This window comes from Passer montanus, unplaced genomic scaffold (assembly GCF_014805655.1).
Source record: "Passer montanus isolate IOZ18808 unplaced genomic scaffold, ASM1480565v1 scaffold100, whole genome shotgun sequence".
Classification (NCBI taxonomy): Eukaryota; Metazoa; Chordata; class Aves; order Passeriformes; family Passeridae; genus Passer; species Passer montanus.
The window spans coordinates 1,600,921-1,613,592 of record NW_024356506.1 but is presented as its reverse complement, the minus strand read 5'-3'; the positions used below and the strand labels follow the sequence as shown (position 1 = coordinate 1,613,592).

The window sequence follows — 12,672 nt, the reverse complement described above, 5'->3', positions numbered from 1 at the left end:
TACCCCAAACAGTTGATTTTTGCCTGCAAGCTGCTTGAAGGGGGGCACCTTTAATAAATTGTGCTACATTTGGAGAAATCATTTGAATTCTGTAATTAGCAGACATACAAGGAGAGCTAACTGTGCGTGTTTGTGTGTACACAGCTCTGGAAGAGGGAGTTTAATGAACTGTGTCTCCTGCAACTGCAAATCAAGTTTCATTTTGTCAGTGCTGCTCCACGTGATGCTGTGATGCAACTTCCAACACCACAACACACTTTTCCTCCTATAAAATATCCTCTCCCTCTTTTATTTTTTCATAGAATCATGGAATTGTTGATGTTGGAAGGGATCTTAAAGATCACTTGTTTCTAATGCCCCTGCCATGGCCATTTTCCACTGTCCCAGGTTGCTCCAAGCCCCATCCAACCTGGCCTTGGACACTTCCAGGGATGAGGCAGCCACAGCTTCTCCGGGAAACCTGTGCCAGGGCCTCACCACCCTCATAGGGAAGAATTTCTTCCTAATATCCAGTCTACATCTACTTTCTTTCAGTTTGAAGCCATTCCCCCTTGTCCACTACCTGCCTCTGTCACAAGTCTCTTTTCTCTTTCCTCTTGGGTCTATGGACCTTGGCCAAGTAGAACTGGGGGATAAAAGAAAAGGAACAAGAAAAAGCTACAGAAACATCTGTTTTAGTTTAACCCCAGCCAGCAGCTGACCTCCCACAGCTGCTCATTCACTCCTAATTTGCTGGTGGGGTGGGATGAGAAGCAGGAAGGGCCTTGACTCTGTGTAAGAACTGCTCAGCAGTGACTAAAATATCCCTGGATTATCAACGCTGCTATCATTACAAACGCAAAACACAGCCTCATACTGGCTCCTGTGATGAAAATTATCTTCATCCCAGCCAAAACTAGCACTGTTTCCTACTCCATCTTCATTTTAAAAATAAATAACCACCATCCCCAACATCAAAAAAACAACAAACATGAGAAAAATAACACCTCCAAGAGCTACAGAATGCCCTCTTTCACCGTGGGCCATCTTTTCTGTGTTATCTCCACACCATTCTCTGCCACCTGAAACCAGCACAAGCTTTATACGATCAATACACATCCTACCACCATTAATCACCAACAGGAATGGAAAAAATCCAAAGTAATCCTGACAAAAAGGTGTCCAGCTATAATAAAAGGATGGAAGAAAGGGTGAGGATAGATGAGGGGAAAAAATGAAAAGGCTGGGACAAAGAAAGATCTGCAACAATTTAAAATAAACTCACAGTCCATCCTGCAGCTCTTGAGTATCGTTCGAGGTCCCCAGGGATCGAAGACTTCTTTCCAGAGAGGTCACTGTCAACAGCAGAGAAAGAAAAGATAAGGAAACAACACACCTTTTCAAAGGAAAAAAAAATATCCGATCTTAGTTCAGATGTTTGTCTTTTAATTTAATTTTAGGTTTTTTTTAAATACAATTAAGTATTTGAACAAGTAAGCTATGAGAGAAAGGGGACAACATCTACCAGTAGCCACTGCCACAAAATGATAAACAAAAAAAAAAAAAAAGGCAAAACTTGGATCTTAGCTCAGATGTTTGTATTTTAATTTAATTTTAATTTTTTAAAATACAATTAAGTATTAGAACAAGTAAGCTATGAGAGAAAGGGGACAACATCTACCAGTAGCCACTGCCACAAAATGATAAACTGGGCCCTTTGGGAGCTTAAATGGTGAATCCATGTATAGCATGCCATGACATGATGGAATATGACCCCTTGTCAGGAAAACCTCAGTTCCATGGACCTTGCACAGATCTCTGACTCTTCCAGCCTTGAGGTGAGACGGAATTGTGCACTGAGCATTTCCAGCTGGAAATGTGCCCCTGGTGAAGAGGCAAGAAATTGCATAATAACTGTTTATTGCTCTGAATAATAATTAAGAGGCAGAACACTGATGTCTACTCTGATGTCTTCCAACTTCTCATTCAAGATGCTGAAACTCAAAATGTTTTCTGTCTTTTGGCTCAGACAAAAATGAGGATGTGATCATCTCCTGTGTTTGTGCTCCACAACTTCTTGGGCTTTTCCATCAGGAGAAGAGAATACCCTAAAATCAGTTGGAAGGTGGAAACATGGTTTGCTTTGTAATTTACAATTACTTCATATTTAAGAAATATCAACATATATGTGTGTGCCTATTAAAGCAGAAATCTAAGAATACTGTTGTGTTTTTCCACCCTTTAATTTCACTGTCTCAATTCACTTTCAAATTAACAACAGGTCACTACTTTTGGACTTACCACAGCCAGAAAGCAAAGCACTTCAAGTTTTTCCACAATGGAACATGTTAAATAAATTACATTCTTGATATTTACATGTGGGATTTCTTTCAGGACATTTCCAGTTGTAAAAACCCATAACCTGTTATTGGTCACGCTTCAATATTTAAGGATAGAAAGAAGAACAGATTAAAAACATGGCTCAATTATTTCTGCAGAAATTTAAGAAATCCTCTGTTTTAATGACTCTGCAGACTTGGACTTGGCCTGTAATTTTGAACAAGTCACTTAATTATATTTCCACTGTCAGACAAAATCCTCTCTTCTCTTTTGGGCTCTGCTGGCTTGACACCAAAAGTCACTAAACAGCATAAAAAGTAACTAACGTGCCTGAACTAGATGAATATTCAAAAAAACTTTGAATACCACCATATATTTCCATCAGTGCTAGTTCTCAATAAAAGATTTTACTGCAGAATATGGAGATTCAGTAAGATAAAGCCTCAAGGAATTGTCTGTAACCGAGCTAATAATTATTTTTCTTTGCTGGAAGCATAGTGTTCTAAAGAATAAATTGGAAGTTTTCACTAATAACCATTTGCTGCTGTAGAAGGACACCACTGACCCTGCAGAGATCTCATGAATACTATAATTCCCTCTTTCCTTCTCCACAATCCTAACAAATCAATTTCCTTTGGAATCCACATGCTGTTCAGTTCAAATACAAAATTTTGCATCTAGTAAAAATACTTTTGTGCCCATCAACCCTTTGGAACAAAGCAGAGTGTGGCCCTTGGAGGATGGACAGCAAGCCAAGGTAAAGATAGGACTTGTGTGGACACTGAATTTGTAAGAACAAGTTAATGTCATGTGTGCAATTCCAGAACAAAACCAGCAGCTACAGCCTCCGTGAACCTTTCTAACCTGACCTGTAAAAATAAGGACAATTCAAAGTGTGTTTTACTGCCACTGCTTTGGAGAAGACTGGAGTGGAAAGCAGTTTTGCTACTGAACAGAACAGTTCAAGACTTCACACTCAAGCCATTTTACACTGAGGCAAACCCAGGAACTGTCAGATTTATTCAGCATTTTGGAAAACCTACAAAAAAGTGAAAAGAATATGAGACATGTATGTGAAAGGTAAGGAAAGCGTTCTTCATTTAGATGAGAAAGTGACCTGCAATTAAGTTTTTATCCAATAATTTTACCTAATATTCCAATTCAAACATGTGGGAACTCAGTACATCACTCCGGATGTACATCTCGGAGCTACCGAGACAACCCTTGCGGGGCTCGGAGGTCCTGGAATGTTGCCAAAAGTACCTGGTGGCTTGACTTTGATCCTTCTAAAGAAATGACACCTGAATGTGAGGAAATGAGAGAATTTCAAGTTTGAATGGTGAGGGGATGATATTCACTAGGTAAAACTTAAATTACAATGCACTGTACAGGGGGGTTTTATATGTTGTACAGCGGGGTTTGGAATTCTGTATATTGGGGTCGGGAGTCCCAAGATGGAGGGATTTGGGCGTGCCCTGTCCTTCTTCTTTCTTCTCCTTGGCATCCATGTTCAGGATGATGTTGGCATGTGTGGATTGGTTCATGGTGAAGGTACACTTGCTAACAAGGATGAAAAGTATTGGAAATAGAAGGTAAATATCTTATACATAGTTTTCACTATAAAAGAGACAACCGCCTCGTGGGCGGGAGAGAGTGCCCTTGGCTGTCTTGCTGATCAGATCTCGGCTGGACAGACAGAAAAACTTTGTAGATAAGAAACAATAAACACAACTGAAGACCAAAAAGCAAGAGTCCAGACTTCTTCTTCGAAAGCGCGGCCTGCCCAGAACCACCTTTTCCCGTGCTGGGGCAGAGACCACTGGCAGCCGACCCCGGCACAAACACAGTATTTAGACAACTAAATAAATGTCAGTTGTCCCAAAATGACAAGATATGCACTCTGGAGGAGCCAAAGATTACCATTTGATATAGCTCTTATGTGGAAAACAGCAGGACTAAGACTCTAACATGACTTTCCTAAATCTCAGGAAAGCCAAAAGAACCCTGGGCTGCCAAAAGAGGAGTGGCCAGAAGCTCAGTGCATGTGATTCTCCCCCTCTACTCTCCTCCCATGAGACTCCAGCAGAACTGCATCTAGCTCTGGGACTTCCATCCAAGAAGGATGTTGACCTGTAGAAGAAAATCCAGGGAGCCATGGAGATGGTCACAGGGCTGGAGCACCTCTGCTCTGAAGCCAGGCTGGGACAGCTGGGATTAATCAGCCTGGAGAAGAGAAGGCTCCAGAGATAACTTAGAGCACCTTCCAGTGCCTAAAGGGGCTCCAAGAGAACTGGAGAGGAACTTTGGACAAGGGCATGAAGTGATAGGACAAGAGGGAAAGGATTTACAGGTTCAGATTGGATATTAGGAAGAAATTCTTTACTGTGAGGGTGGTGAGGCCCTGGCACAGGTTTTCTGGAGCAGCTGTGGCTGCCCCAAACCTGAAAGTGCTCAAGGCCATCTTGGATGGAGCTGGAGCAGCCAGAGATAGTGGAAGGAGTCCCTGCCCATGGCAGGGGTTGGAACCAAGTGATCTTTAAGATCCCTTCCAACCCAAGCCATTCCATGAATCTATAATAAAATCTGAGCTACTCTGGGCTAAATCTAACTGGCTTTGACCAAGAATGAATTTATCAAAATCTCTGCATGTCCTGTGCTGGATGTAGAAAATCTCTCCCAATGTACCAGTTCTGGTCGTGTGAGCAGCAATTTGACCAGAGGAGCAAAACATCAAGCTCTGCTGGAGGGATGTGTGAAGCCATTCTTAAAACAGGAACCTTATTTTAGAAGTCTTGTTCTTTTTGTTATTAAAAGGCATGCCAAATCCTCCAGAATGAGGCACATTGACAAGGCATCAGTGACTTTGGAGCCGCACTGATTTACTACAGAGAGAGCTTGGCCCTCAGTTGTCTGTGCCATTGCAATACTTAAATCAATGGGGGATAAGAAACCATCCTGAGATGGCAATGGGGACTCCATCACACCTGAGGGACACAGGAAAATCCTTTGCTCAGCCTTTCAGATCAAGGTAATGGGACTGCACATGGCACCAACCGGCTATGGGCAGTCATGAAAAAGTGAGGAGCAGGAATTAGAGAGGCAAGAGAGCCATTGGAGAGTTCAGGTTCTACATCTGGCCAGCACAGGCCTGATTCCTCCAGTACATCCTCCACTGACCAGACAAGATGCACCAGAGCAACCCCATTTAGGAATGTTATTTATGGTAGTTATTTATAATATACTTACTAAGAGGCAGCTAAAAGCTGCACATGAAAAAAATAAATTCAAGGTCTTGATAAAAGTATAGATGAAGAAGAAAAAAAAGCCATAAATGAGACAAATTCAGGCAGTATTTGAGCTCCTTTTTGTGTCCTGGTAAGAAAATCAACTAAACTTAAAAACCCAAAATATGAAAGTTGAAATAGTCAAGGCACAATGTGACAATCTGGTCTATTGGAAGGTGTCCCTGCCCATGGCAGGGGGTTGGAACAAGGTGACCTTTAAGGTCCCTTCCAACCCAAACTATTCTATGACTCTACGATTTTATGAACCTTCCTTATTTTCAGCAGGGACAGCCCCAAAAGATTAAGAGAAAGAAATCAGGTGCAAAGATTAGGAAAAATCTCCCTCTACCCTTTCATACTTCTATAATAGATGGCATTAAAACAAGTCTATAAGCTCACGACCTGGCAGGAGAGTGATCCAGTAGCACATAAAAAGAACCAGCTGTCCTGGCTAAAATTTTTATTCAACAAACGAGGAAGATTTCCATTTTCATGGCAGAAAAAGGGAGCAAGAAGCATTTATAGGTGAGAATAATCACAATCAACTCAGAGCTATAAAATCCCCCTTGGTCAGGAAGCAAGTCCTGAAGTGCCCAAGAAGAATTTAAATCACCCCAAAGGCTGAGAGTTCTGTAAAAAGAATAAGGACAGCAAAGAGGGACAAAGCACAGAGTGTTTATTACTTCTGCAGTGTTACTCAATAAAATTCAATGGTGCTTTAAAATCCTGGTACAATGTTGACTCCTTGTTTCATTAAAAATACTCATTCCCCAAAGACATAAAAGGTATTGCTGAGATTGCCCTCAACCTGAGATTTTTAGAATCTAAACAACAAAATCATAACATGGCCAACTCCTGACAGCTTGAACAGCCTGGCCAGGGAAGGGGTGAAGTCACAATTCCTGAGAGTTCAAAAATAAACCAAGGCACTTCCCCAGGTTTAGTGGCCTTGGTAACATTCAGACAAAACTTGGACTTTGAGATTTTGGAGGTCTTTTCCAACCTTAATGATTGTATGACCCCATGATTCTATCATCTTCAGCACCCCAAAAGGGACAAGAACATTTCAGGTGCACAGTTAGATCTCCAAACACAACGGGGAACCTCAAAAACCTCAGAGAGCTGCAGCAAGCCAGGAAAAGGAGGGGAAAAGGAGCTGTGATAGGATTTGTGCAATTTGTAGGATGTTCAACACCCCATGCCCAGCACAAGAGGAGTAACCCCGTCATCTGGTGAACATCTGGAATGTATCTGCCTGTTCCTTGCTCAGTCACAAACAACATCACTGACTTACTTCCCACGCTCCAAGTCAGAGCTTCATGAGTTTCCTGAAGAGACTTTATGCTACAGAAAGTATCATGGGCATTCTTCCCCATTTTCTAACCTAAAAAGTTCTTTACCTCAAGTGAATTAGATCTTGCAAATCTCAGCACTACACTCAGCAGCCTTCTCCTGAAAATCTCTAACCACTTTTTGGGGGAAAGACCATAAAAAATAAACTGAATGAAACTGATTTGTCAAACAAAATATAATCTGGGTAGTGAACAGAGCAACAACAGTAGAGTATCTTATGGGCATTTCTTCAACCTGAAAGCACTTTAAAAGGCATTATAGATTCATTGATTCATAGATTTTAAAAGCCAGAGAGAGCAATTCTGATTATCCAATCTGATTTCCTCCCGTAAAATTTTGTCCCATCACTCCCACATCAAGACTGGGGACTGCAGCTGGACTAAAGTATATCTTATAAAAAAGATATTTGAATCTTGATTTAAAGTTTCATGGCAAAGCCAAATCCATCAAGCCTCCTCCATAAGCAGTTCTAATGGCTGGTTGCCCTCATACAGAAGGATTGAATTTGTCTAGCTTTAACTCTTATCGCCTGATCTCCTTCTATAAGAGAACAATATATTAACAAGTCCCTTGCTATCTGTTTTATGTCTTTCTTCCTAGAGAGGTACTTACACACCATGATTGAGTCCTCTTGGATGTCTCAAACAGAAATTTGGATGGCACAAATTTCAGAATCTGACTTTCAGACATCAAACAGTTTTGGCTTTTCTCTGCACCCTCTCCATTTTTGCAAAATAGTTTTAAGTGCAGGCATTGCCATTATCTGCTTCACAGAGCACTCAATTCAGGCAACTCTTAAGAGGAAACACATCATCACTATCTCAAGAGGAGAAATAACAGCAACAGTGGTTGTCAAACACCAATTGAAGGGGTTAAGGCAATTCTAACAAAGAATGAAAACAGAAATTGGGATGTGGTATTTCAAAAGTGATGCGCTGTTCACCTTTAGGTTTTCTTAGGATAAAACTCCACTGTGGAGGGAGTTGTGATTGAAGCACAGTGGCACATCAAGTCAGCCTTAATCTGGCCAGTTTGGACAGGAACAGCACACACACAGACTCATGAGAAGGTTGCACCACTGAAGTTTGAAGAAGTGCTACTACCACTCATCACTGGCACTGTCAAATGAAAACTATTGGTGCTGGAGCAGCCAAAATTGGTGCTAATGCAGGTATTTCTATGTGTTACAGTGTAGTTGTTCACCCACCTGTAAGCCAAGTATCACAGCTGGGAGGTTCAAGCTCCCACAGTGGCCAAAATCCCTTTTTTCATGGGATGTGTGTCACCAGTTCAAGGGTCACCAATCCCTTGTAGTTATAGAAAAATCGGTGCTTGAATTTTCCTGGCAGATGGAGCATACACAACTGATCAAAAGTAGAGACAACTACATTTTAGAAGTTTTTAATTCCCATCCCTGTTATAACAAAGATCCCTTGCTACAAACAACCAGGGCTCCACACCTGGAAAACACTGGGGAAGAATTACACAAATAAGGAGGCACTAAAATCCTTTCCCTACACCTAGGCCAGGACTCTCTGTCACTCAAGACACAGAAAGAACAGACACAGAAGCTGTCCAGATGATTCCAAAGCAGTTTTGAGGTCTATTGTAAAATCAGCACTGATAATTTCAGATCTCAGTCTGACACTGGTATTTTTTAGAACTGGGGTACCATGGCATTACCTTCCACTCAGCAATTTTAGTTTATATCTGTCTGCAAGATAAATCCCTCCAGCCTAACCCAACAAAACTGATGAGCCAGAGCTTGTTTCAAAGGAGGGAGGACTCTGCATCACTAGGGGCTGGGGAGATACCCTTGCCCAACCCAGAGAGTGAAGAACAGCAGAATTTTGGTGTTTTTCTAAGGGAGATAGATGTTTTGCAAGCTCATGTGACTCAGGCTCTGAACACAGCAGCGCTGCAACATATTTGAAAATGAGCCTGTCTTGTTCCACCTTTCTGAGCTCTAGCTCTCTATTGTAACAGATGACACAATTAAAAATAGAAAAAGGATGTGGTCTCAGCAACGATTGGAATGTGTCTGTGCCTGTTGGATGGAACATATGGTGGAATATTTTTACATCCTTTAACGAGCTGTGTATTGGACATGTGCTGCTGCTCGTGAGATGCAGCAGCAGAGAAGCTGCATTAATATTTGTTCCCTGACAAGAGGAGCTGCCAGGGGCCGTGGCCATGCACAGGAATCATCAGCAGGACAGCACAGAACACACCAGGAAACCAATCATTTTACACACCATTGGAGTTAATTCGGAAGACGTTGGCTGAAGTCTCCTGAAAAAGTTCCTGCAGCTCGCTGGGATCAATCTGAGTGGCTGTGAAGAGAAAAAACAAGAAAAAAAAAATGTTAATACTGGACACCACCAATCACTTTGAAAGGGGAATGGTGCTTTGAAAGGGGGTATAGATTCCTGCTTGCTGCAGAAATTTAGCCCAGGTAGGGGGGTCTGATGCAGCTTTACACAGGGCCTGGTCATGGAACTTGCACTGGACAGACAAATCCAGCACCACCAGGACAGTGAAGATGCTGCTGCAGCACAGTGAATACAGCCCACATGGATTAAGATGGGATTTGTAGGGATTATCAGCAACCAGAACACAAATTCCACCTTATTTATAAGTGGGAGTATCAGAACCACAACGGAATGAGATACCACAATGCCAAGTGATGGCCAACCAGCACTTCCCAGGGCAGGAGAGCCCATAGAAGGTTCTCCTGTGGAAAAAGCAGCAAGCAGAGGGAACGTGCTCTGTGAGGTGAAAACTTTTGGGGCAGGAAGGAGATGGGAGCTCAGTGGGATCTCCTCACATTCCTCTCCTAACTCCCAAGAGAGGTTCCTCTTCTTCCTATTCCTTCCTGACAGCTCAAATGCAAGGGGCAATGAGTCAGGGCCAGGCATTCCTACTGCTGGTGCACAGAAAAATTCTTACAACTTCATTCCCGAGGTCCCCACTTTAGCCAAGGTACTCAAATCTGCCCTACAAGGAGAACACTGAAGTGAGGGTTTGAACATTTTGGGATTTCAGTTTTGGTGGAAGGTGGCGTGGGACTTTTTTTTTGTTTGTTTTTTAAAATTTTTTGTTGATGTTGTTTTGGGGTTTTGTTTGTTATTAGGTTTTTTGGGTGATTTCAGTTTTGGTGGAAGGTGGCGTGGGACTTTTTTTTTGTTTGTTTGTTTTTTAAAATTATTTTTGTTGTTGTTTTGGGGTTTTGTTTTTATTAGGTTTTTTTGGGTTTTGTTGGTGTTGTTCTGTTTGTTTATTTAGAATTTTTTTTTTTGTTTCATTTTTTTTTTTTGTTTGGTTTTTTAGCTTCATTTCCCAACTTTAAAATCCCTGAAACTGTCCCAAACTTCTCCACAGTTTCATCACTCCCAGAGAAGGGGTCATGTGATGGTAGACTGAGCTATACTATTTTTTTTTTTTTTTTGGTTTGGTTTTTAGCTTCATTTACCAACTTTAAAATCCCTGAAACTGTCTCAAACTTCTCCACAGTTTCATCACTCCCAGAGAAGGGGTCATGTGATGGTAGACTGAGCTATACTAGAGAATCACAGAATATTTTGGGTTGTAAGAGGCCTTAAAGATTATCCAATTCTATCACCCTGCCATGGGCAGGGACACTTTCCACTATCCCAGGCTGCTCCAAGCCCCATCCAACCTGGCCTTGGACACTTCCAGGGATGGGACAGCCACAGCTTCTCTGGGAAACCTGTGCCAGGGTCTTTCTACCCTCACCGAGAATAATTTCTTTCTAATATCCCATCTAAATCTGCCTTCCTTCAGCTTAACACTATTAATTATGGCTGTATTAAGTCCGTCTTACAGAGTAAGGATACATCACGTAAATAAGATTTAACAGGCATTTCAATTTTGATTGATCACAGTCACCAGAGAAACACTCGCTTGTAATGATGTCTTTGTCACCGGTTTTATGGCAGCAGCTTTCCAGCAGATTTTTTTATTCTGCCTCCCACCTGTGTCAGCTTTCGTGGGTTTCCCAGAAGCTGCTTTACCTGAAACTTTGGTCATAACTTGTACCACCCCAGTGCTTGTCCACGCAGCAGAGTAAAACAGCCCCTGTTACCACCCAGCTGCTCCTCTGAGGTGAAGCATCTCAGACTCAAACAGGAGCTGAGATTAATTTCTGCAAGTCAGCAGACTGGAGCTCTGACCTACTCTGCATCCCTTCACCAGATTTCCCTAAGCTGCTAAAGCACCACACACCCAACCTGCACTTGGCAGAGCAGAAAGATAACGGTGGAGCAGGGCAAAAAATGAGGGAAATTGGGCAAAACAAGAAGCCTGCTGGATGCACTGCTCAGGTCAGGGCTGAGGATGCATCTCCCAGTGCTGGAGGAGCAGCTGCACATTCAGAGAGCAGAATTTCCACTGCTTCTCACACTCACAGAGACAGCTCAGCCCTGCAACAGCTGTAAATAAAGTCATGGATCACCCTGTCAGGATGAACAAATCCAGGGTATTAAATGCTGTTTAATCCAAATGCACAGGGCCTTATTGCTAGAGATTTTCCCACTCTTCTCTTCCTGCAGTTTCTCCTAAATCAGCTGTCCCAGACACTCCTTTCCTTTGTTCCATAGAGGAGGCTGCAGAAGAGCAGAAATTACTGTGGGCTCCCCTGTCCCCCAGGAATTTCACTTGTTGCTAACAAAGTCCAGCTCTCATTAAATCACTGGTGAAAGAGCAGCACAGGAAAAGATTTTTGGATCTTTACAGACTGTTATTACCCCCATTTTAGAAGCTTTTTCTTGGATTTTCAGAGTGCTAACATGTTCCAGAGAGAACTCATCTGCACATTTCGGTATAGAACTCATTTTGGATGGGTGTTTTTGTTGTTTTTTTTTTTTAAACGTCTTTATTTTATTCTATCCTTAGAAACACTAAATTTGCCTCAACAGATTTTTATCCTGGCCCAGTGATCCTGAATCCACATGCACTGAGTACTGAACAAAGCCTCAGATGAACCATGAAGCAACCAAACCAAGGGCTGGGAATTCCCTCAAGAGCTCAGTTGGAATCACCAGGCTGGGAACAGCTCTGCTTTAAATCCCAAAATAATCCAGACTGCAGACTCCAGTGTGCTCCCACATGGGGACTCTCCTGCACAGCCTCCAGCAGGTACCTCTGAGGAGTCATTTCAAGGGCCAAAGTCACACCAAGAGTCAAGATGACAAATCCCAAATGTTGCAAAAGGCAGGAGAAGCACCAGTTTCACTGAGAGGGAAACACAGAGCAACACTGAGAGTCCAGAGTTGTTCCATGAAGTGAAAAACTATCCAAAAGCTCAGGTGCTAATTTGGGAGGGTGAGATTTATTTATATTTATTGGTGGGAGACCAGTTTTCTCATCCTGTGGCACAATTCCCTAATGGGAAAGAGATAATGCATGTGGCTCATACTCTGAAATCATGGAAATAATTCCATTTTTAAGCCTCCAAATATTTATTGCAGTCAAAATTATATAAATGGAAGAGGACTGTGAGGTTATAAACTCCTCCTCAGTCCACACCTATCTAACAGCACCCACAATCCCCCTCATGCCTAAAAAGAAATGCAAATTAAATCTCAAAAAAACCCACCCAACAAAGAAAATTAAACTTTTGTCCAAAATTTCCAATTACTTTGAAAATGCAATTCAAGGAGAATGTTTTTTTCTGAGAAAATTTCACTGTATTTGG

General features: G+C 42.0%; 1 protein-coding gene across 6 annotated transcripts in view; it reads right to left on the bottom strand.

Moving 5' to 3' along the window:
* TSNARE1 (t-SNARE domain containing 1) overlaps positions 1–12,672 on the bottom strand; it is a 450,340-nt gene that overhangs the window by 291,074 nt on the left and 146,594 nt on the right. For all 6 annotated transcript variants that reach the window (XM_039714443.1, XM_039714426.1, XM_039714471.1 and 3 more), the window contains 2 exons: positions 9,212–9,289; positions 1,265–1,334 (listed from right to left, as the gene is read on the bottom strand). In XM_039714443.1, the coding sequence (XP_039570377.1) occupies positions 1,265–1,334; positions 9,212–9,289 (148 nt within the window). The remainder of the gene's footprint in view (positions 1–1,264; positions 1,335–9,211; positions 9,290–12,672) is intronic.